The 25,869-nt window shown below is 40.1% G+C and overlaps 1 protein-coding gene and 1 long non-coding RNA gene across 6 annotated transcripts in view; one reads left to right on the top strand and one right to left on the bottom strand.

Moving 5' to 3' along the window:
• LOC101905730 (uncharacterized) overlaps nt 1-10,079 on the bottom strand; it is a 90,708-nt gene extending 80,629 nt beyond the window's left edge. For all 4 annotated transcript variants that reach the window (XR_003030589.2, XR_009491486.1, XR_009491485.1 and 1 more), the window contains exon 1: nt 9,683-10,079. This is a non-coding gene — a long non-coding RNA (uncharacterized lncRNA). The remainder of the gene's footprint in view (nt 1-9,682) is intronic.
• The window catches only part of WDR75 (WD repeat domain 75), a 41,852-nt gene continuing 25,124 nt past the window's right edge, over nt 9,142-25,869 (top strand). The window contains exons 1-5 of one of the 2 annotated variants that reach the window (XM_005202201.5): nt 9,142-9,482; nt 16,604-16,733; nt 17,512-17,577; nt 18,429-18,519; nt 20,693-20,817. In XM_005202201.5, coding sequence (XP_005202258.1) covers nt 9,322-9,482; nt 16,604-16,733; nt 17,512-17,577; nt 18,429-18,519; nt 20,693-20,817 — 573 coding nt within the window. In that variant the 5' untranslated portion in view covers nt 9,142-9,321. 2 annotated transcript variants of the gene reach the window in all.

Genomic DNA, 25,869 nt, shown 5'->3' with positions numbered 1-25,869 from the left:
CCAAAGCCTTTTGTGGATCACTACTGTGTAGATCACCAAAGTGTGGAAAATTCTGAAAGAGATGGGAATACCAGATGACCTGACCTGCCTCTTGAGAAAGCAGTATGCAGGTAGGAAGCAACAGTTAGAACTGGACATGGAACAACAGATTGGTTCCAAATAGGGAAAGGAGTACATCAAAGCTATATATTGTCACCCTGCTTATTTAACTTATATGTAGAGTACATCATGAGAAACGCTGGGTTGGATGAAACACAAGCTGAAATCAAGATTGCCAAGAGAAATATCAATAACCTCAGATATGCAGATGACACCACCCTTATGGCAGAAAGTGAAGGAGAACTAAAGGGCCTCTTGATGAAAGTGAAAGAGGGGAGTGAAAAAATTGACTTAAAGCTCAACATTCAGAAAACTAAGATCATGGCATCTAGTCCCATCACTTTGTGGCAAATAGATGGGGAAACAGTGGCTTACTTTATTTTGCGGGGGCTCCAAAATCACTGCAGATGGTGACTTCAGCCATGAAATTAAAAGACGCTTGTTCCTTGGAAGAAAATTTATGGCCAACCTAGACAGCATATTAAAAAGCAGAGACATTACTTTGCCAACAAAGGTCCATCTAGTCAAGGCTATGGTTTTTTCAGGAGTCGTGTATGGATGTGAGAGTTGGACTATAAAGAATGCTGAGCGCCGAAGAATCCAACCAATCCATCCTAAAGGAAATCAGTCCTGAATATTCATTGGAAGGACTGATGTTGAAGCTCAAACTCCAATACTTTGGCCCCCTATGCAAAGAACTGACTCATTTGAAAAGACCCTAATGCTGGGAAAGATTGAAGGCAGGAGGAGAAGGGGACAACAGAGGATGAGGTGGTTGGATGGCAACACAGACTCAGTGTTCATGAGTTTGAGTAAACTCCAGGAGTTGGTCATGGACAGGGAGGCCTGTTGTGTGGCAGTCCATGGGGTCTCAAAGAGTCAGACACGACTAAATGACTGAATAGAACTGAACTTCATTGCCAGATCAAGAAGCCTAGATTTTACCTATAGCTCATAAGGAATCATTGATTCAAATTATCATGCTTTTATTTACCACTGTAGAAATAATCCGTCTGCCATATGAACATCTACTTTATGTGAAAATAATTTATTTCCCAAGTTGAAAATAATCTAACAAGTCAGGCCCTTTAATATTGCACTCTGAATAGGTAATTTGAGATTACAAAGCCCTGAAACCAAAGTCAACCAATAAATCACTCCAGAAAGAAAAAAAATTAATACTAAAATGGACAGTGACTGAACCCAATGGGATATGAAACCTTCTTCCTAGTATTTTACGGAGATCTGTTCTGAGTGGATGGGTGAGTGTTGTAGGGAAGGAGAAGAAATTTAGACTCATAGGCCCCTTTGGAAGCAGAGTGTAATGTAGTGTGTATTGAGGAAGAGCAGAGTCAGGTAAAGGAATGAAGGACTAGGACAGTTGCTAGGTGAGACTTCGATGGCCAGGTAAAAGTGAAGACTCCAGCACCAGGTCAGTTTTCTTCAAATGGTTGATGTAAAATTTTTTTAAAATAGAAAATTTATTGTGGGTCATATGTTACTGGATGCTATAATTGATCTGTTCTTTAACATGCACTTACAGAGCACCATGAAGAATAAAAGATCTCCAGGGGGAGATTCAAATAACAGTTCCTCAATCTTCACATGTGAGAAATCATGGGGAAAAGCTGAGGTCTTGTTTATGCTGTTCATCCACCTGGAATTTTCTTTACAGAGTCGGCTTACTTCTATTCATCCTTTAAGAATCAGGTGAATCGTCACTTCCCTCAGAAATTCAGATCAGGTCACGGGGCCTTCTGTAAACCCACATCACCATGTATATATGACACTTGCACTTGATTACACCATAACATAATGATCACTTTTGTGTCCATATCCCTCAATATCATATGAGACTCTTAACATAAGTATCGTATCTTATTAACTCATCTTTGTATTCCCAGGAACTAGGACACTGTCTTATATTAAATATTCAATGTTTGTTGAATTAGGAAGCAAAATATGTTATTTAAAAAATAAAATTATACACCTATCAGAATGGCCAAAATCCAGAACATTGACAACAAAAACTTCTGGCAAGAATATGGAGCAATAAGAATCCTCATACATTGTGGTGGGGTTGCCAATTAGTATACCCCTTTGGAAATAATTTGGAGGTTTCTTACAAAACTAAACATTCTGTTACCAAGCAGTTCAGTAATAGCAATCCTTGGTGTTTACCCAAAGCAGTTGAAAACTTACATCTACACCAAAACCTATACATGGATGTGATAGCGGCTTTATCCATAATTGCTAAAACTTGGATGCAACCAAGATGTCACATCCTCAGCGAGTGAATGAATAAATAAACTACTGTACATTCAGATAATGGAATATTATTATTCAGCACTAAAAAGAAATGTGCTATCATGCTATAAAAAACCGTGAAGGAAACATATGAATATTACTAAGCAAAAAAAGTCAATCTGAAAATGCTACATATTGTATGACTTCAACTATATGATATTCTAGAAAAGGCTAGGGATGGAAGCAATAAGAAAATCAGTGGTTTCAAGTGTGGGGGTGAGGAAGAAAGATGAACAGGCAGAGCACAAAGGATTTTTTAGGGCAGTGAAAATATTCTGTGTGATATTATAATGCTGGAGATGTCATTACAAATTTGTTCAAAACTATAGAACATACAACAGTCAGAGTGAACACTTGGGTAAGCTAGGAACTTGCATGATTATGATGTGGCAATGTAGGTTCATCCATGGTAAAAAAAATGTACAACTCTGGTGAGTGGTGTTGATAAGAGGGGAGGCTATGCCTACGGAAGCCCCCCCTCTTCTATGCACAGTATATGGAAAATCTCTATACCTCCCTCTCACTTTTGTTGTAAACCTAAAACTGCTCTAGAAAAAGTTAATTTTAAAAAATTTAAGTCACTAGGAGAGTATACATTAAAACACAATTATATACCGGGTTGGAGAAAGCACAAGCTGGAATCAAGATTGCTGGGAAAAATATCAATAACCTCAGATATACAGATGACACCACCCTTATGGCAGAAAGTGAAGAAGAACTAAAGAGCCTCTTGATGAAAGTGAAAGAGGAGAGTGAAAAAGTTGGCTTAAAGCTCAACATTCAGAAAACAAAGATCATGGCATCCGGTCCCATCACTTAGTGGCAAATAGATGGGGAAACAGTGGAAACAGTGGCTTACTTTACTTTTCTGGGCTCCAAAATCACTGCAGATGGTGATTGCAGCCATGAAATTAAAAGACGCTTACCCTTGGAAGGAAAGTTATGACTAACCTAGACAGCATATTAAAAAGCAGAGACATTACTTTGTCAACAAAGGTCCATCTAGTCAAGGCTATGGTTTTTCCAGTGGTCATGTATGGATGTGAGAGTTGGACTATAAAGAAAGCTGAGCGCCAAAGAGTTGATGCTTTTGAACTGTGGTGTTGGAGAAGACTCTTGAGAGTCCCTTGGACTGCAAGGAGATCCAACCAGTCCATCCTAAAGGACATCAGTCCTGGGTGTTCATTGGAAGGACTGATGCTGAAGCTGAAACTCCAATACTTTGGCCACCTGATGCGAAGAGCTGACTCATTTGAAAAGACCCCAATGCTGGGAAAGATTGAGGGCAGGAGGAGAAGGGGACAACAGAGGATGAGATAGTTGGATGGGATCACCTACTCAATGGACATGGGTTTGGGTGGACTCCAGGAGTTGGTGATGGACAGGGAGGCCTGGCGTGCTGCAGTTCATGGGGTCACAAAGAGTTGGACACGACTGAGTGACTGAACTGAACTGAATACACCTATTAAGATGATTTTTAAAAGATTAAATGGATGAACTACTTTATATAATAGTATATATACTATTTCATAATTGTTTAATGTTTTTATATTTTCACTTGTTTTTCAAAAATTGTCAAATTTCTAAACTAAATTAATTCACAAAGGCTGTATGTCTACTCTAAGGTGTTGAAAAACACTGTATCTTGAAAAAAAAAAAAGGCCTTAGAAATTCATTACTTTGAATAATGCAGAAACACAATTTATTTTCAGACAATTCATCTTACATGTTGAATTAAATTTCATGATTGCAAGTATCAGTGGATAATTATTTAATCTAATTCAGATTTTATGAATTATACATTAATCAACATAATTTAATTCAAAAATGAGGAAACAAAAGAGTAGACATCAGTTGTATGTAAACAATAAGAACTTTTTAAAGTTCTGCAGTATCTGGGAAACCAATTTAGAATTCAGGTTTAAAAATAATAAATACTGTATTAAAAATGTCAAAAGTGTTCTCTATATTCACATTTGTTTCTTAGCAACCAGGTTGTAATCTTGTTAAACTCTGCACCCTAATAGTTGAAGAAACAATTTTAGAATGCACCCCCAAATATATGTATACACACAGGCTAAGAATATGTGCGTGTGTGCGTGTATGTGTCCACAGTAGTGTACTAAATTCTTATAAACACAAAAACCAAATAGACATGAAAAGAACTAAGGTCAGAGAAGCTCCAAAAAAAGATTCATGAAATCAGGCCCTCAGCAGAGTCAGTGACTGGTCATTCTGTTGCTGTAGTTGCTGTTGTTTAGCCGCAAAGTTATTCTTTTGTGACCCCATAGACTGTAACCTGCCGGGTTCCTCTGTCCATGGGATTTTCCAGGCAAGAATACTGGAGTAGGTTGCCATTTCCTTCTTCAGGGGATCTTCCCAACCCAGGGATCAAACTCACATCTCCTGCATTGGCAAGTGGGTTCTTTACTGCTGAGCCACGATGGAAGCCCATGTGTAGCTAATTACACCTTTATATATAGTAAGGCAAATTTAGTAAAAGCTTGTAATGAATAGCTAGAATACCCTTGGAGATATAAATAGCATAAAACATTTATTAAAGCTAAGTACTTAAAAGTATAGTGTTTTGTATAAGTTGATTTTTATGTGGGTAGGACTTGAGACTCTACTTAATGGCTTATTTTGCACTTGTTTAGTCACTAAGTCATGTCTGACTCTTTGTAACCCCATGGATTGCAGCACACCAGGCTTCCGTTTCCTTCACTATCTCCTGGATTTTGCTCAAGCTCATGTCCACTGAGTCAGTGATGCCATCCAATCATCTCATCCTCTGTCACCCACTTCTCCTCCTGCTTTCAATCTTTCCCAGCATTAGGGTCTTTTCCAATGACTTGGCTCTTCACATCAGGTGGACAAAGTATTAAGATTTTCAGCTCCAGCATCAGTCCTTCCAATGAATATTCAGGACTGATTTTCTTTAGGATTTACTGGTTTGATCTCCTTGCAGTCCAAGGGACTCTCAAGAGTCTTTTCTAACACCACAATTCAAAAGCATCAATTCTTTGGCACTCAGCCTTTTTTATGGTCCAACTCTCACATCCATATATAACTACTGGAAAAGCCATTGCTTTGACTGTATAGACCTTTGTTGGCAAAGTGATGTTTCTGCTTTTTAATATGGTGTCTAGTTTTGCCAGTTTTTCTTCCAAGGAGCAAGCATCTTTGAATCTCATGGCTGCAGTCACAAACTGAAGTGATTTTGGAGCCCAAGATAATAAAATCTGCCTCTGTTTCCACTGTTTCCCCATCTATTTGCCATGAAGTGATGGGACCAGGTGGGGTGATATTCATTTTTTTGAAGATTTAAACCAGGTTTTTCACTCTCCTTTCACCCTCATCAGGAGTCTCCTTAGTTCCTCTTCACTTTCTGCCATTGGAGTGGTATCTGCAAATCTGTGAACAGTCCTCATTAAATCGTGAAATTCTTTTAGCTTTCTCAACTGAAAACACACACACACAACCTAAAAGTTGAGAGCTGTATGTTTATTTGGTGGCAATTGTTAGTACTTCAAGCCTGGGAGACAGAATTTCAAGTAGCCTAAGAAACTGCTCCGAGGAGGCAGAGGAAGGAGTCAGCTTACATAGAAGTTTGCAACAAAGAGGGCAGATAGTCAGATTAGATTATTTTTAATTAAGGAAACTAGATAGAGTGCCTGATGAACTATGGACTGAGGTTCGTGACATTGTACAGGAGACAGGGATCAAGACCATCCCCATGGAAAAGAAATGCAAAAAAGCAAAATGGCTGTCTGAGGAGGCCTTACAAATAGCTGTGAAAAGAAGAGAAACCAAAAGCAAAGGAGAAAAGGAAAGACATAAGCATCTGAATGTAGAGTTCCAAAGAATAGCAAGAAGAGATAAGAAAGCCTTCCTCAGTGATCAATGCAAAGAAATAGAGGAAAACAACAGAATGGGAAAGACTAGAGATCTCTTCAAGAAAATTAGACATACCAAGGGAACATTTCACACAAAGATGAGCTCAGTAAAGGATAGAAATGATATGGACCTAACAGAAGCAGAAGATAGTAAGAAGAGATGGCAAGAACACACAGGAGAATTGTGCAAAAAAGATCTTCACGACCCAGATAATCACGATGGTGTGATCACTGACCTAGAGCCAGACATCCTGGAATGTGAAGTCAAATGGGCCTTAGAAAGCATCACTACAAACAAAGCTAGTGGAGGTGATGGAATTCCAGTTGAGCTATTTCAAATCCTAAAAGATGATGCTGTGAAAGTGCTGCACTCAATATGCCAGCAAATTTGGAAAACTCAGCTGTGGCCACAGGACTGGAAAAGGTCAGTTTTTATTCCAACCCCAAAGAAAGGCAATGCCAAAGAATGCTCAAACTACCGCACAATTGCACTCATCTCACACGCTAGTAAAGTAATGTTCAAAATTCTCCAAGCCAGGCTTCAGCAATATGTGAACCGTGAACTTCCTGATGTTCAAGCTGGTTTTAGAAAAGGCAGAGGAACCAGAGATCAAATTGCCAACATCCGCTGGATCATCGAAAAAGCAAGAGAGTTCCAGAAAAACATCTACTTCTGCTTTATTGACTATGCCAAAGCCTTTGACTGTGTGGATCACAAGAAACTGTGGACAATTCTGAAAGAGATGGGAATACCAGACCACCTAACCTGCCTCTTGAGAAATTTGTATGCAGGTCAGGAAGCAACAGTTAGAACTGGACATGGAACAACAGACTGGTTCCAAATAGGAAAAGGAGTACGTCAAGGCTGTATATTGTCACCCTGTTTATTTAACTTATATGCAGAGTACATCATGAGAAACGCTGGACTGGAAGAAACACAAGCTGGAATCAAGATTGCCGGGAGAAATATCAATAACCTCAGATATGCAGATGACACCACCCTTATGGCAGAAAGTGAAGAGGAACTAAAAAGCCTCTTGATGAAAGTGAAAGTGGAGAGTGAAAAAGTTGGCTTAAAGCTCAACATTCAGAAAACGAAGATCATGGCATCCGGTCCCATCACTTCATGGTAAATAGATGGGGCAACAGTGGAAACAGTGTCAGACTTTATTTTTTGGGGCTCCAAAATCACTGCAGATGGTGACTGCAGCCATGAGATTAAAAGACGCTTACTCCTTGGAAGGAAAGTTATGACCAACCTAGATAGCATATTCAAAAGCAGAGAAATTACTTTGCCAACAAAGGTCCATCTAGTCAAGGCTATGGTTTTTCCTGTGGTCATGTATGGATGTGAGAGTTGGACTGTGAAGAAGGCTGAGCGCCAAAGAATTGATGCTTTTGAACTGTGGTGTTGGAGAAGACTCTTGAGAGTCCCTTGGACTGCAAGGAGATCCAACCAGTCCATTCTGAAGGAGATCAGCCCTGGGATTTCTTTGGAAGGAATGATGCTAAAGCTGAAACTCCAGTACTTTGGCCACCTCATGCAAAGAGTTGAGTCATTGGAAAAGACTCTGATGCTGGGAGGGATTGGGGGCAAGAGGAGAAGGGGACGACAGAGGATGAGATGGCTGGATGGCATCACTGACTCGATGGACCGGAGTCTGAGTGAACTCCGGGAGTTGGTGATGGACAGGGAGGCCTGGCGTGCTGCAATTCATGGGGTCGCAAAGAGTCGGACACAACTGAGAAACTGATCTGATCTGATCTGATCTATGTATGCTTATAAAAATATCAAGAAGCACATACACCAAACTTTTTATGGTGGAGATATTAGGGGAAACTGACTGAAACTGCCCACTCCAGCCAAGCACCATAGTAACTACTTCCATGCCTTATTTTATGACAGAAGGTCCTGTTGAGGAACATGGAACTGATAAGCCACCAAGTGGAAGAGTTAAGGAAAAGGAAAAAGGAGATGTCACGCGTCCTCTAACCTCCCAGAATCCTTCTCACTTGCATCCATCTTGGCTGAGCAATACATGCGCCAACAGGAAGGACCCTACTCAGAATGATTGGACAGAGAAAACCATCAGCCATATGACAGAACAGTCCTCCCAGTTTCCCTTACCTACTGCTCTCCACCTGGGTGCCTCCTCCCAATAAAGCCTCCGCTTTATCAGCATGTGTGTCTCCTCAGACAATTCATTTCCGAGTGTTAGACAAGAGCCCCCATTCAAACCCTGGAAGGGGTCCCCCTTTCTGCAACAGAGAATAGGATCAAGAGGGACCATTCTATTTCTGCACTAGTTTTATACCAAATTTGTATTACCATTGTATTGTTAAACTATTACCTTTTAAACTATACAACCTTAACACATATTCATCAGGTCAATCCTAAACCTCCTCAGAGAAAACTATTCTCTCTCTTATATTCCTATTTTATTTTCTTCAGTATACAATCTGTGATAATTTTGTTTGTTAAAGATTTTTGCCTTTCTCCCATCGAAGGTAACAGGACAGGGATCACATCTGTCTTGAATTGTGTCTCACATATGGAAGGCTCTGAATAATTATTTGCCTCCACAAAGACTGGAGGGATGTGGTAATTTTCTACAGAATCAACGCAGTTCCTGTTCCTGTTCCTGTTATAGTTATGCTGTCTGTGGCTCTTTACACTTAAGAGAATTACAGAGGAGATTGGTAAATGTTTATTGAATGAATGAAACAACGAAGAGAAGCACCCCCTAATATATAGGGACCACGAATATGTAACATATAAGCTTACAAAAGGGAATGGAGATGAGAGGCATAAACATTCTCAGAGTTCAGGGATTCGGTTGACTAACTGGGGAAGCTAAAACCACAGAAACTCGAGCGAAACAGCAGCAACCAGGGGGCAGGCTAAAGCCCTTAGCCAGGGTAAAGCCGAGAAGATTTAATGAACGTGGGAGACATGGGGTAGGAGCCAGGTGTCCAAAGGAAAAAGCCAGGCTCATGAAGCTATAAGGGTTCTGTAGGAATGTATGCTCAGAGGAAGACGACTACGGGACGACTAACGAGAGGTCCTAACAGCTGTGCAAAATACAGAACGCTACGTTTCCACCCAAGAACTCAATTTGCGCGACCAAGCAAGCCGTTGGCTCGAAACGCTGGCGTCATCTTGCAGCGCCCAAATCAGAGGTAAGAGAAAAGCAAAAAAGACTGGAAGAGTTTGGGGAAAGACTGGAGGTCTCTTGACACTTTGGGCCTCCTTTCTCTTCCGGCGGAAGAAACTATAGAGAAGGGTTAACAAAGCAGGAGAGAAATGTATCTATAATAAACAACAGTTTAGAGGAATCTAATATAAATACATTGTGTCTATGTCTCTGTTTCGCTTTTACCTTTTCAGTTCAGTTCAGTCGCTCAGTCGTGTCCGACTCTTTGCGACCCCATGAATCGCAGCACGCCAGGCATCCCTGTCCATCACCAACTCCCGGAGTTTATTCAAACTCATTTACCTTTTACACATGTCCTAATGTGGGTCGGGAAGATCCCCTGGAGAAGGAAATGGCAACCCACTCCAGTACTCTTGCCTGGAAAATCCCATGGACTGAGGAGCCTGGTAGGCTACAGTCAATGGGGTCGCAAAGAGTCGGACACGACTGAGCGACTTCACTTTCACTTTTCACTTTTCAACGTTACTTGCCCAAGCCAAAGATGGCCGCACAGGCGCTGGGTCTTACCGTAGAAACCTACCATAGAGACTGAGTCCTAGAATGCCCCCTCTTGGAGGCCTGTGGGCCGGGACAGACTCCCTACCCACCGGCTTCCGTTGAGGAAGCTCGTGGCTGGCCCGGCGGTAAAGAGTCCTTGCGCGTGCGCGAAGATGGTGGAGGAAGAGGGCATCCGCGTGGTTCGTTGTGGCGGCAGCGAGTTGAACTTCAGGAGAGCGGTGTTCTCTGCGGATTCTAAGTATGAAGCCATGGGTAATTGCCGGCCCGGCTGAGGGGCGTGAGTCCACGGGTGGTGGGGGGCGAGAACTGCCGGGCGCGTCTGGACCGGCCAGCCGGCGCTTCTGGCTCGAGGAAGCGGCGCGCGCGGGAGGGAGCCGGGGTCCGGGTGCTGCAAGAGGAGTCGGAAGCCCCTTAATCCAGAGGCACCGCAGGATGGGGCGCGCTCGCTTCCCGGCTCCCTGGACCTGCAGATAGGTTTAGGGGGCCCCCGGGCTGACCCTTGTGTCTAGAATAGGCTCTGCATTGGAGAGGCTGGAACATAGTTCAGGCACAGATGTGTACGCCGCTACTCTTGGAAAACCAGGAGTAAACAGCTTTCTTTCGGACCGAATCGTGACTTGGATTACTGCAGGTTCCGATTTCTTTGCACTTCCCTATCACCTAAAAAAATGCGTTTTGATAGCCTTTTTGGAGCTCTCTGTAAAAACTGATACTAGATTCTGTGTGAGATAAATATATGCGTAAGCCCTGATGGCCTTGCTCAGGAGTTCAGTGTAGCTGGAAGCGTAACTAAGCCCGGTTCATCTATTGTGTGCTTTTCGCGAGGTTCTTAATCTTCGCTTCAGTTGCCTCATCTATAACCGGGAATGATATTTAGTAGTTCATTTCATAGGGTTGTTATAAAAGGATGAAATACCTTAATACATATTGTTCAGTCCTTCAGTCGTGTCCGACCCTTTGCGGCTCCATGGACTGCAGCACACCAAGGCTTCCCTGTCTTTCACTGTCTCCCGGAATTTGCTCAAACTCATGTCGTTTGAGTCGATGATACCATCCAGCCATCTCATCCATTGTCACCCCGCCTCTCCTCCTGCCCTCAGTCTTGCCCAGCATTAAGATCTTTTCCAATGGCTCTTCACATGAGGTGGCCAAAGTATATATAGAACATGTCAAACAATGCTTGTCGTTGAATGGCTCAGTGTATGTCAGCTCTTACCATCATTGCTGTATTGTGAACATCATTTAGAAATGATACAATATAAAAAGGTTTCCAAGTCACTCAGGGATAGACACTTATCAAACACCCTTTCTGTCTTGGAAAAGCAGAGGTAGTATCTTTCGAAAGTTTATATTGCCACAATATCTTATGGGTGTGTGGCAATAGTGATTGAATGCATGCATGACTTAAAGAAACTTCTGTAAATTGCCTTAGAGGCAAAAAAAAAAAATCTTTTGGTCTTTACAATACAAAGGGCTTTGTTGATACTCAACTTGTGAGTCAGGAGGAAACTGAGGCTTCAAGAGATTGCCAAAGTTCTGCCACTTTGGACTTATATCCAGTTTCTTCCTCCAGTGTACTATTTCTACAAGTTATTCGTTATATTGGGATCTAATGTTTTTCACTTCCTTAGTTGTGCAGTTAATTTTTAAGTGTTTACCAGCTATGTGTTAGTAACAAACTGATATTTCGAAAACTAAGATAATTCCAGGATTGATCCTACCTTCAAGAATTTAAAACCTAATGAGGAAAAGAAGATAACCAGTAACATGTTTCATACAGTGGCACTTTCAGTTCAGTTCAGTTCAGTCGCTCAGTCGTGTCCGACTCTTTGCGACCCCATGAATCGCAGCACGCCAGACCTCCCTGTCCATCACCAACTCCTGGAGTTCACTCAGACTCACGTCCATCGAGTCAGTGATGCCGTCCAGCCATCTCATCCTCTGTCGTCCCCTTCTCCTCCTGCCCCCAGTCCCTCCCAGCATCAGAGTCTTTTCCAGTGAGTCAACTCTTTGCATGAGGTGGCCAAAGTACTGGAGTTTCAGCTTTAGCATCATTCCTTCCAAAGAAATCCCAGGGCTGATCTCCTTCAGAATGGACTGGTTGGATCTCCTTGTAGTCCACGGGACTCTCAAGAGTTTTCTCCAACACCACAGTTCAAAAGCATCAGTTCTTCGGCACTCAGCACATCCATACATGACCATAGGAAAAACCATAGCCTTGACTAGACGGACCTTTGTTGGCAAAGTAGCGTCTCTGCTTTTGAATATGCTATCTAGGTTGATCATAACTTTCCTTCCAAGGAGTAAGCGTCTTTGGAAGCCCATAAGAAACAGTGTTTCAGACTAAAAGGATGGAGAAGGTTGATGAGGAAGTGATGTTTAGGCTAGACAGGAATGGAACAAACTCTGGGAGATGGTGAACCACAGGGAAGCCTGGCTTGCTGCAGGCAAAGGGGTCGCAAAGAGTTGGACACGACTTGAGCGACTGAACTACAACAAATGGATGGTATTTTGACTAGAGGATATAGATGGAAGACATTTGGGATAGGGGGCACAGTATAAGCATGAGAACTGTGGTACAGTTAGCTAGTAGAAATGGTGTATGGAGAGAGCTGGGGATGTCAGTTTCGAAAGAAAATGTAGAATCAGTTCTTGGTTGTTGTTTGGTCCAAAGAGAGTGTGTTTTTTTAGTTCTCTAGATAAGGTATACTCAGGCAGGGGGTGATAACATAAGATTGTGTTTCAGAATATGAATCTGAAAAATGTATCAGTTCAGTTCAGTCACTCAGTTGTGTCCAATTCTTTGCGACCCCATGAACTGCAGCACACCAGGCCTCCCTGTCCATCACCAACTCCCAGAGTCCACCCAAACCCATGTCCATTGAGTCAGTGATGCCATCCAACCATCTCGTCGTCCCCTTCTCTTCCTGCCCTCAATTTTTCCCAGCATCAGAGTCTTTTCCAGTGAGTCAACTCTTCATATCAGGTGGCCAAAGTATTGGAGTTTCAGTTTCAACATCAGTCCTTCCAGTGAACACCCAGGACTGATCTCCTTTAGGATGGACTGGTTGGATCTCCTTGCAGTCCAGGGGACTCTCAAGAGTCTTCTCCAACACCAGAGTTCAAAAGCATAAGGCTGTATAATACATGGTGGAGAGATGGAAGAGAGTAGGAAAGCATACTCAAGGTACAAGCTGGCATAGAAGAGGGAGTTACACAGTGAAAAAGTTTCCCTTCAGCAGTAGGATCTTGCAAAACCAGTAGGAGTTTGCTCCTTCTGTGACATATTGGGAGGCAGGGAGATCAAGCAAAGCAAACAACTTAAATTGGAATAGGTAGAGGGTTATCATGGCTGTGGGGTCAGTATATCTGCAGCATAGGGTGAAGGGAAGTGGTGGGAGAAGAGTCTAGAAGGTTATAGACCAGGGCTCCGAAGGCTAATCCAGGCATCCAAGCAAGAGATGACTTTGGCCAAAATTAAGATACTGTTGAAGGTGAAGAGAAAAGACAGAGCTTTGGAGTGCTTTAGCCAATAGGATTAACAAGGAAAAGATGTTGGGTTCATACCGAGACTCTTGAGTTTAAAGTACCTTGAAAATAAATGTGAATGTAGCAGGTGTTTAGGTAGAAATTCAAAATAGGAACTTGGTCAAGATTTAGAGATAACTTTTTTTCATGTATATATATATATATATATATATATAAGCTAATAATTAAAGCCAGTTTTCTAGCAAATTAACAGGGTTATAATGAAATCGCTGAGGACTTGAATATTATCTAAAAGCTACTACAAGGAGTTGGCTAACTTATACAAAAAGGAATAAGGAAATGTTGTATTTTACTTCAAAGAGTTTATCAAAAAAGCTGAAATAGTAAATGAAATGACAGAATCGTGGCATTTTAGCAGCATCGTTTTTCTTTCCCAGCCCTTAAATCATACATTCTTCAAAACCTCATATAAATCCTGTTTCCTGCTTGAAAACATCATTAATTTCGTCAACACTTTATCAACAAAGATGACTGGAGTCCCCTGTGACAGGCACTGTGGTGGTGCTTTATGTGCACTCCTGTCTGCATGGTTTAGGTATTGTTATCCTCATTTTACAGAAGATTTATTGAGTGTCAGCTGTCTGTGCAAAGCTTGCACTTGCACACATTGTCTCAATGTACCCTTATAAAAATCTTATAATAATCCTTATAATAACCCATGAGTAGAGAACAGCGAGGTTTAAAGAGATTAAGTAACTTCTCCAACATCATTCAGCCCATACATGGATAAAAGCTGACATTCGAACCCATCTGGGCTTGACTTCTTTAAAATGCATTCTTTTCTACCACACTGTATTTCCATTATTATTTGTAGTAAGTAAACACAATTGCTCCCCTCAAAGAGCTCATAGTCTGGTCGGGAAAGTCTCTCATAACACTGTGTGGAAAATGCCAGAGTAGACCTGAGCCCTGCACCCTGTGGAAGCAGGTTAAGACAGGCACCGATTTGGAACAAAATAAAGGAAGGTTTGGAGAAGGCGATGGCACCCCACTCCAGTACTCTTGCCTGGAAAATCCCATGGACGGAGGAGCCTGGTAGGCTGCAGTCCACGGGCTCGCGAAGAGTCAGACAAGACTGAGCGATTTCACTTTGACTTTTCACTTTCATGCATTGGAGAAGGAAATGGCAACCCACTCCAGTGTTCTTGCCTGGAGAATCCCAGGGACGGGGGAGCCTGTTGGGCTGCCATCTCTGGGGTCGCACAGAGTCGGACACGATTGAAGCGACTTAGCAGCAGCGGCAAGAGAAGGTTTCCGGTAGAAAGACACCCTAACTGAGTGTCAAAGATGTAGAAAATGTTCTCATTCTCCAAGGATAGCAGAATGTGCAAAGGCATGGAATGTTTCCTCTAGGGGTTTGTATTCAAATATTGGTAGTTAAACCCATTATTCTCTGCTGAGGAGCAAGGAGAGAGGAAATGACTTTCCTCTAGAGAAGAGTATCAAAATCAGCTAGGGTGAGTTTTCAGTACCCCCTCACCCACCACCATCTCAAGGAAGTACTGCCTAAAGGACCTGCTAATGCAGGTGGGGAGCGGGGTTGGGCAGATTGTTGGAATTTTGAACCACTTGGCCTACTGTTCAAGTGAAAAAGTTCTAGTCAGATTGGAGTCAAACTTAGGAATTGGATCATATCCTGAAACCAGTGAAAAAACCTTGAAGGATTTTAATTTAGTCTTTATTTAAGGAAATAATATGGTCAAGTTTGTAAAAATGAATAAGAAAAGTGAATTGAAGAGCCGCACCTGGAGACTGAAGGGGGCCCTTAAAAGAGTGGTCTGGGCTGAAGATGGTGAGAACGTGGGTACTCATGGGCGTGGAGAGGAGGAGCCAGCCAGCAGGGGTGTCCATGGGCCTCGGTTGCTTCATTGCTTGTTCTTTGTTGATCTTATTAAACAGTTGAACACAACTGTGTCCTCTGGTCACAGCACTTGGAAGAGGCATCTTGATTTCAGAGATGTATGTGTGAAAACTCAAGTGTCTTAGAAATGATAAAATAGGGTAGTAGCAGCCCTAGTCAGCATAGATTTACCCTTTGATTATTTGGTAGTAATTCTTTCACTGGTTCATTTTATTTAAATAGTTTATAAAACCTTTGAAGATTGGGCAAGTTCTGTTTGACAGACTGGATTGGACATTGGAAATCAAATATAAGTAAGGCCTCTGCCCTACAAGAGCTTATGGCTACATAAGGGAGACGGATATTTAGATAAATGAGGAATTTCAACACAATTCAAAAATAGATCAAATGATTTGGGATCACAGAGTAGAGGGAGGTCCAGTCTAAGGATTCTGTGGTTTTTACCTTCTATAGTGTATGAGGAAGCACCATATTAGGCATGTACAGTGTCAGATCTAATAGGCACAGAACAAACATTTTTTATTTGATACTAGAATATTTGCAGTTCTGAGCTTTGTCTTATGGTTATACCTACTATGAAAAAAATCAAATATTACCCCAGATTAACCACAATTAATAATTTAGTAGCCTCTGCTATATGGGAGAAAGCCACAAATCTAGAAAAACAAAGGCAAAATCAGCATTTTAGCAGCAAGAAAAAGAACTGCCATAAAGTCTTTACACTTTGCTATATGAGAGACCTCACTGAGTAGAGAATCTTTGACTTCGTGCTTGTAAACTGGTGTCCGCAATGAATGATGGAGTATTGGAGGACAAGGCAAGACTGCTGTTGGCCACACCCCACAGAAGAGTAACTGGTAGTGCACAGCACAGTCTCTGCATCCGTTAGCGAGCAGGCAGCTTGGTTAGGTCAGCCGTTTTTGCAGGATGATGCCATATAGCCTCTGCCCCTGGCACAGGTCAGAGATGTGATTTTTGGCATCATTGATCTACTTTTGAGAGTTAATGAACTAAATAGTCTTAGATGTCCCTACAGGTGTGAGCAGCACAATTTGAGTATACAGTTCTTGAACTTTTATTTTAAATGAAATCTCCATTGCATGTTTTAATTTTTCATGGACAATAGACAGATTATACTGTATGGAAAAGTGAATCTTGTTTTTCTCTCTTATTTCCAGGTATATCTTCTGTGTCTCTGGAGACTTTATTAAAGTTTATAGCACAGCTACAGAAGAATGTGTGCATATATTGCAAGGGCACAGAAATCTGGTGACCGGAATCCAGCTCAATCCCAACAACCATCTACAGGTGTTAAACAATTCACAATTGAATCTTTTAATATTGGCATTACTGTTGCCAGAGTAATTTAAATTGAATTTGGCTGAGAAGCTTTCTAGGTGATGATCAAGGAAATATCTATTTTGATTTTCTGATTCAGGGTATTTTTCACTTATTTTTAATTATTAAAATTAAAAGTAAATTATTAAAATAGGTTCACAGCCTGGAACTACATTGTTTATGAGATGAGTTGCATGTCCTACTCCACCATCTTTCTTGTAAATTGTTTTCACAATAATATCACACACAGAAGTTCAGTGTAACCTTAGTAAAACTCGGTCCACTGAAACCAAAATAAAAACATGTTACTAAAGCATTCTGGTGTTACCAGAGTTTGGCCCACAGACTGTTGGTTACAATGAGATAAACGTAGAAATTGACTGTTACCCTACATTCCTTTGATACCCATGCAAGATAAAAGTAGTTCTGCTGGTAAAGAACTGAGCTCTGAGATAATAGTCACAAGCTCTCAAGAGTTTTTTATTACTCAGTACCTTATCATCTCCCTCTTGAAAGTAGAGGGTTGACTTTTTTCCTTCTTTTAATTAAAATTTGATAGGTCTCATTTCCACAAAGAGCTGTGATAAGATTTTTCATTTTGCAAAAAGAGTATAAGTGACTTCACGTCTTTAAAGCTAATAATAGATTAATGAATAGGCAATCCCTTCTGTATCAGCATTTAAGTTACTTGATAATCTTATTGTAGTTCTTTTTCTTAATCAGTTTTGTACTGTTTTTACCCTTTTAGCTGTATTCTTGTTCCGTTGATGGCACAATTAAACTGTGGGACTATATAGATGGCATTTTGATAAAGGTACGTGGATTGAGTTTCCATTTTCATTATGTGAAGAGGAATGGCAACATAAGACAGATGTGTTTTGTTACTTCTCTAAGGTCTCATCTTTTAGATAGCCTTCCTAAAATGTCATGAAATTCACTCATCATAAAAGATAAATTTGACTATATAAAATTTTAAACTTTTTTAACCAAAAAATGAGCAGTGAAAGAACATATTTACAAGAGATATTATCAGTGATACACAAAATTACCAAAAACCAATAAGGAAAAACTAGACCCCACAGGAAAAAAACGATGGTATAGAGTAGGAATATGTAATACACTAAAAAAAAATAGCCAATAAACATGAAAAGATTCTTAACCTTGTTAATAGTTAAATGTAAATTAAGAGATAACAACCACATTTTTCCCTGTCAGTTTAGACAAATTGCAAATTGAAAATATATAGTGATAAAATATAGAGAAATATACATTTTTGTATATAGTCAGTATATGAAACTGAAAATGAATACCTTTGCTCCAGCAATCTCACCTTTAGGAATCTCTTGTTGAAATAATGCCAGGTACATATGATTCTTAAAACATTAAACATTTTTCATGGTAGAAAAAAGTTGAATTTACTCAAGTTAAAATTGGATATTCGTTCAATTGAATACTGTGCACCCATGGAAAAGAACCAGGTAGATCTAGAGATATTCACTTAAAAGGTTATTTAGTAAATACATACTGAGTGTCTCCCTAGGCCAAGTTTTCTTCTGATGTTGGCAATATAGCAGTGAGCAAAATGGATTAAAAAAATCCCTCCTGTTAATGAAACTTCTGCAGGGGGTGGACGGAATAAATAATATTGTGCTCTTCATCTTTCAGACCTTCAGAGTTGGGTGTGAACTTCACGCCCTTTTTACTCTTTCCCACGCTGAGGATTCTGTCTTTGTTACAATAAATAAAGAAAAACCAGGTACAGTAAATTAATTTATTTTGACTTATATAGCTTTGAGTGGCTTTTTTCTTTTTACAGTGTCTCAAATTTAACATTTTCATTTTAGTCTGAAGTCAGTTTTTGGAGCTGGTGTTTAAATTGGTTTCATCATTATTGCAGTCATTTGGGGGAGGGTTTGTATTACTTTCTGAAATATTGATGAGGGAATGATTATTTAAAATATGGTTGTGATAATGGACAACCTAACTCTAATTTTAAAGCTATTTTGAGCTACAGTGTGTCTTGCTACTGAACAAATGTCATTTTTAAGCATCCCTATCATTTTACCCATCCTCAAACACCACCCATTTGTTGACCTTGAATCTGGAAGAAATGGTATAGAAAACAAATTATTAGCAGCTAAGAGGGTGGCTAAATTATTTTTATATTTTTGTTATCATTGGAACATTATTCACTGAAATTGCTGTTTCAGAGCATTTTAGGAAATCTAGAATATCTTCAGTAGTTACAAGTAATTATCCTTTAGCAAGTTTAATACCCCAACATTGATATGAAGAATATATGCAAAGCATTTTTCTAATCTCAGACTTCAAGAATCCCAATGCAACCTGTGTGCGTCCTCCTTAAAATAGAGTTGTATTCAGAATTCAAAGTACAGACCAGCTTTAAATTTGTAACTGGGTGGTCAGTGAGATTGGCTCACAACTCATTTACTAAGTAATCCTTTCCATGATGGGGGTGGTTTGGAAGTTTTGGGGGGATTTTTGGTTTGTTTTTTGGGGAGTGTTGGTAGTCAGATTTTTGGGATTTGGGAGGGGGGTTGTTGTTTCTTTTGTTGAAACAGTTTGCAGATTGCTAATGTCATGGACTTTTAAGTAACTTGAGAATAGTCACAACTGTGAAAGCGAAATCGCTTTTAGCTAGAAGTCATTTGGTACCAACCGTGTTAAGGAGTAATGTTTTTATCTATCAGAAATGTGACATGAAAGAATAAAAAGCTATGAGTTTTCTTATGTGGCCCATAAACCATCTTTAAGGGACATTTCAAAAAATATCTGGAAATGGCAATATATTTCTTAAAATGATTGTTGCCTTATCAGGTGACTGTTTAAAATAGCACTTTTCAGTATTTAGGTTCTGCCTGTACATAAATATGTGAATTCTTAATGTCTCTTGTTGTTGTTTAGTCACTCAGTCGTGTCCGACTCTTGAGACCCCATGGACTGTAGCCCGCCAGGTTCCTCTGTCCATGGGATTCTCCAGGCAAGAATACTGGAGTTGGGTGCCATTTCCTTCTGGATCTTAATGTCTGTCTTAATTCTTAAATGTGTATGCTTATTTAAAAATTCATGTTTCTGAACCCTGATTCACTGGGTCTGAGATTTGGTCTAGGAGTGAGCATTTTTTGTGTCTTCCTAGGTGGCTTTGCTCATCACTGTAGTTTGGTAGCCACTCCCCATACTCACCACATGATTCCTCAGTTGAAGTGGGCAGTGTTGGGGAAGACTTAACTTTAGAAAAGAAAATACGTGTTTAGGATTTAGGCATATAAAGTTTGAGATGACTGAAAAGGCTGTAAGAAAGACTGGAAAACAGAAAAAAATAGTAGATCAACGCGTTACAGAATTTTGTATTCATTATAAAATCTAGGGGGCTTCCCTGGTAGAGGACAAGGAAGAAATAGTGCAGTGAAATATAACTGTTTCCTGTTAAGGAGAAGCTATTTTAACAGAATGCAAAGAGAAAAGCATGCCAGTTTACAGAAAAGATTTATCCTATGTATGTGTGGCAAGTCCATAGCATTTGTGAAAGCTCTCAGATGATTTGTTGCTTGTGGCTGCTCATTTCACCAGTATGTCATATTCTGTCTCCATTTTAAAGCTCATCTCAGCACTTTGGAAAGCAAAATGCACCAGTAAAAGAAACTGTTTCCTATTTCTACATATATGATGCTTGTGTGTACATAAATGTTCTGAATGTACATATGATGCTTGTGTACATAAATGAGTTCTGAGATTAGACTTCTGTTAAAACTTGTATATTCAAATAAAGAGTACAGCTTGTTCAGATAGCCTAGAATGATGATCTTGGCATCAAGTGAACTCTGGAGTTCTGATAAACGGTTTTATATGAACAAACACACATGCTTTCTCTGGAGAAGCTTTCTATTAATATAGCTGCCTTTGGCTAGATGTCTTTCAGCTGGCTTCAGTGAAACTACCAAAATCATCAAGTCAGGAAATAGAAGCTAAGGAGCTCTCCTTTGTTTTGGATTACGTAAACCAGTCACCCAAGTGCATTGCCTTTGGAAATGAGGTAAAATTTGCTTTGTTGGTTTTCTTTTGTGTACATAAAATCTCTTTCCTGCGATCTTTCCTCTGAGTATTTTATGTTACAGTCATTTAATATTGCCTTGAGTTACAGTGCCTTTGTTAGTAGCTAAAAAAACTGTCTTGCAGCTTTAGCATATGTTTGCAGTATAGATTTTTTTTAGGGCCATTCTTATTTTGTATATTATCTTACTGCTCTTATAAACTCTGTAATTGTTCAGAAAAATCAATGGTTTGACATATTTTCTGTACTTCTTAGCCTATACCATGTAAAAGCCACTTAAATTGATTGTAGATATTGTAGCCACTTGATTATAGATATATGTCTTTTGAAAATATGACCTCCATGTCTGTAAATAGTATGCTTTTACAGAAAAGTAAAGAAATGAAATCTCAACAGGCAATAATATTTGAGGAATGTTTTTCTAGACTTTTTCTTAAATATGTATAAAATAACTTCCCAATCTGAATAATTATCTGAGGGCTTTATCTTTTTTTTTCTTCACTTAGCACTGCAGCATGTGTATACTTAAATTTTTATCTGAAACTGACTGTATGATGTTCATACAATAATTTATTTAGCTATCAAATCAAGTACCATAGAAAGCCCCTAAATATCATTGTGATGGCATGTTTCTTTAGTCTTAAGTTTTATAACATTATTTTGGCTTTGTTCTAAAAAGGTTTAATTTCTTAGAGAAAACACTTTTAACATTATAAACGTCATTACTCTTCAGCAGCGTAGTCATCAGTTAAATACAAATTAAAAGCACAATGAGATACTACTTCACGTCCACTAGAACAGATAGTGACAGTACCGAGTGGTGGCTGAATATGGGGTAAAGTTAAGCATGTGCCTTACTGTGACACAGCAGTTCTGCCTATAGGTAGCAACATGAAAGCGTGGCCACCAAATGACACGTACGAGAAAGTGTGCGTCAATAAGAGAATCAACGATTTGTAATACATATGCATTCACTGGGTGCTGCTAAACAATAAAAAGGAACTAATGATACATTTAAGAGCGTGGGTGAATCTCAGAAAGGTGATATTGAGCTACCATTGGGAGGTATTAGATTGGTGCAAAAGTAATTGCAGTTTCAGACCATGAATTTTATTTTATTTTTTTAATTTTATTTTATTTTTAAACTTTACATAATTGTATTAGTTTTGCCAAATATCAAAATGAATCCGCCACCGTTATACATGTGTTCCCCATCCTGAACCCTCCTCCCTCCTCCCTCCCCATACCGTCCCTCTGGGTCATCCCCGTGCACTAGCCCCAAGCATCCAGTATCGTGCATCGAACCTGGACTGGCATCTCGTTTCATACATGATATTTTACATGTTTCAATGCCATTCTCCCAAATCTTCCCACCCTCTCCCTTTCCCACAGAGTCCATAAGACTGTTCTATACATCATTGTCTCTTTTGCTGTCTTGTACACAGGGTTATTGTTACCATCTTTCTAAATTCCATATATATGCGTTAGTATACTGTACTGGTTTTTTCTTTCTGACTTACTTCACTCTGTATAATAGGCTCCAGTTTCATCCACCTCATTAGAACTGATTCAAATGTATTCTTTTTAATGGCTGAGTAATACTCCATTGTGTATATGTACCATAGCTTTCTTATCCATTCATCTGCTGATGGACATCTAGGTTGCTTCCATGTCCTGGCTATTATAAACAGTGCTACGATGAACATTGGGGTACACGTGTCTCTTTCCCTTCTGGTTTCCTCAGTGTGTATGCCCAGCAGTGGGATTGCTGGATCATAAGGCCATGAATTTTAAATCATTATAATTAGGCTGAAACACATCTTTTTTTTTTTTCCTTTTATTTTTTATTTATTTATTTTTAATGTAAATTTATTTATTTTAATTGGAGGTTAATTACAATATTATATTGGTTTTGCCATACAACAGCATGAATCCACCACACATATACACGTGAAACACATCTTTATTAATCAAACTAGGGACCATTGCAATCAACACATTTTTGCCAATGAGAAATAAGTTTGCTTATTTCTGTATCATAAAAATCCATGCTTCAAGATTCGTCAACTCAAAGAAAGCATTTTCTGCCTCCTGGTTGTGGAACACTTTCCCTGCAAAAAGTTGCTGAAATGCCAGAAGAAGTGGTAGTTGGTTGGCAAGAGGTCAGGTGAATATAATGGATGAGGCAAAACTTGATAGCCTAAATCATTCATTTTTTGAAGTGTTGTTTGTGTGACCTGTACTCAGGCGTTGTCTTGGGGAAGAATTGTGCCCGTTCTGTTGACCAGTGCCGACTGCTATCGTTGCAGTTTTCACTGCATCTTGTCAACTTGCTGAGCGTACTCCTCAGATGTAATGGTTTCACCTGGATTCAGAAAGCTGTAGTGGATCAGACAGGCAGGAGACCACCAAACAGTGGCCACAACCTTTTTTTGTTGCAAATTTGGCTTTGGGAGGTGCTTTGGATCTGCTTCTCAGTCCACCCATAGAGCTGGTCATTGCTGGTTCTCGTATACAATCCACTTTTCCTTGTATGTCACAGATCGAGAAATGGTTCATTGTTGTTCCATAGAATAAAAAGTATATTCCAGTTCAGTCGCTCAGTCATGTCCAACTCTTTGCAACCCCATGAATCGCAGCACGCCAGGCCTCCCTGTCTATCACCAACTCCCGGAGTTCACTCAGACTCCGGTCCATCGAGTCAGTGATGCCATCCAGCCATCTCATCCTCTGTCATCCCCTTCTCCTCCTGCCCCCAATCCCTCCCAGCATCACAGTCTTTTCCAATGAGTCAACTCTTCGCATGAGGTGGCCAAAGTACTGGAGTTTCAGCTTCAGCTTCATTCCTTCCAAAGAAATCCCAGGGCTGATCTTTAGGTTGGATCTCCTTGCAGTCCAAGGGACTCTCAAGAGTCTTCTCCAACACCACAGTTCAAAAGCATCAATTCTTCCGTGCTCAGCTTTCTTCACAGTCCAACTCTCACATCCATACATGACCACAGGAAAAACCATAGCCTCGACTAGACGGACCTTTGTTGGCAAAGTAATGTCTCTGCTTTTGAATATGCTATCTAGGTTGGTCATAACTTTTCTTCCAAGGAGTAAGTATCTTTTAATTTCATGGATGCAGTCACCATCTGCAGTGATTTTGGAGCCCATAAAAATAAGGTCTGATGCTGTTTCCACTGTTTCCCCATCTATTTCCCATGAAGTGATGGGACCAGATGCCATGATCTTCGTTTCCTGAATGTTGAGTTTTAAGCCAACTTTCTCACTCTCCTCTTTCACTTTCATCAAGAGGCTTTTTAGTTCCTCTTCACTTTCTGCCATAAGGGTGGTGTCATCTGCATATCTGAAGTTATTGATATTTCTCCTGGCAATCTTAATTTCAGCTTGTGCTTCTTCCAGCCCAGCATTTCTCATGACGTACTCTGCATATAAGTTAAATAAGCAGGGTGACAATATACAGCCTTGACGTACTCCTTTTCCTATTTGGAACCAGTCTGTTGTTCCATGTCCAGTTCTAACTGTTGCTTCCTGACCTGCATACAGATTTCTCAAGAGGCAGGTCAGGTGGTCTGGTATTCCCATCTCTTGAAGATTTTCCACAGTTTCTTGTGATCCACACAGTCAAAGGCTTTGGCATAGTCAATAAAGCAGAAATAGATGTTTTTCTGGAACTCTCTTCTTTTTTCAATGATCCAGCAGATGTTGGCAATTTGATCTCTGGTTCCTCTGCCTTTTCCAAAACCAGCTTGAACATCTGGAATTTCATGGTTCACGTATTGCTGAAACGTGGCTTGGAGAATTTTGAGCATTACTTTACTAGTGTGTGAGATGAGTGCAATTGTGCGGTAGTTTGAGCATTCTTTGGCATTGCCTTTCTTTGAGATTGCAATGAAAACTGACCTTTTCCAGTCCTGAGTTTTCCACTGCTGAGTTTTCCAAATTTGCTGGCATATTGAGTGCAGCACTTTGACAGCATCATCTTTCAGGATTTGGAATAGTTCAACTGGAATTCCATCACCTCCACTAGCTTTGTTCGTAGTAATGCTTTCTAAGGCCCACTTGACTTCACATTCCAGGATGTCTGGCTCTAGGTCAGTGATCACACCATCGTGATTATCTGGGTCGTGAAGATCTTTTTTGTACAGTTCTCCTGTGTATTCTTGCCACCTCTTCTTAATATCTTCTGCTTCTGTTAGGTCTGTACCATTTCTGTCCTTTATTGAGCCCATCTTTGCATGAAATGTTCCCTTGGTATCTCTAATTTTCTTGAAGAGATCTCTAGTCTTTACCATTCTGTTGTTTTCCTCTATTTCTTTGCATTGATCACTGAAGAAGGCTTTCTTATCTCTTCTTGCTATTCTTTGGAACTCTGCATTCAGATGCTTATATCTTTCCTTTTCTCCTTTGCTTTTCACTTCTCTTCTTTTCACAGCTATTTGTAAGGCCTCCCCAGACAGCCATTTTGCTTTTTTGCATTTCTTTTCCATGGGGATGGTCTTGATCCCTGTCTCCTGTACAGTGTCATGAACCTCAGTCCATAGTTCTTCAGGCACTCGGTCTATCAGATCTAGTCCCTTAAATCTATTTCTCACTTCCACTATATAATCATAAGGGATTTGATTTAGGTCATACCTGAATGGTCTAGTGGTTTTCCTTACTTTCTTCAACTTCACTCTGAATTTGGCAATAAGGAGTTCATGATCTGAGCCACAGTCAGCTCCTGGTCTTGTTTTTGTTGACTGTATAGAGCTTCTCCATCTTTGGCTGCAAAGAATATAATCAATCTGATTTTGATGTTGACCATCTGGTGATGTCCATGTGTAGAGTCTTCTCTCGTGTTGTTGGAAGAGAGTGTTTGCTATGACCAGTGCATTTTCCTGGCAAAACTCTATTATTCTTTGCCCTGGTTCATTCCATATTCCAAGGCCAAATTACCCTGTTACTCCAGGTGTTTCTTGACTTCCTACTTTTGCATTCCAGTCCCCTGTAATGAAAAGGTCATCTTTTTTGGGGTGTTAGTTCTAA

The sequence above is a fragment of the Bos taurus genome, chromosome 2, assembly GCF_002263795.3.
Source record: "Bos taurus isolate L1 Dominette 01449 registration number 42190680 breed Hereford chromosome 2, ARS-UCD2.0, whole genome shotgun sequence".
NCBI lineage: Eukaryota > Metazoa > Chordata > Mammalia > Artiodactyla > Bovidae > Bos > Bos taurus.
This window is presented reverse-complemented; position numbering and strand designations above follow the sequence as displayed.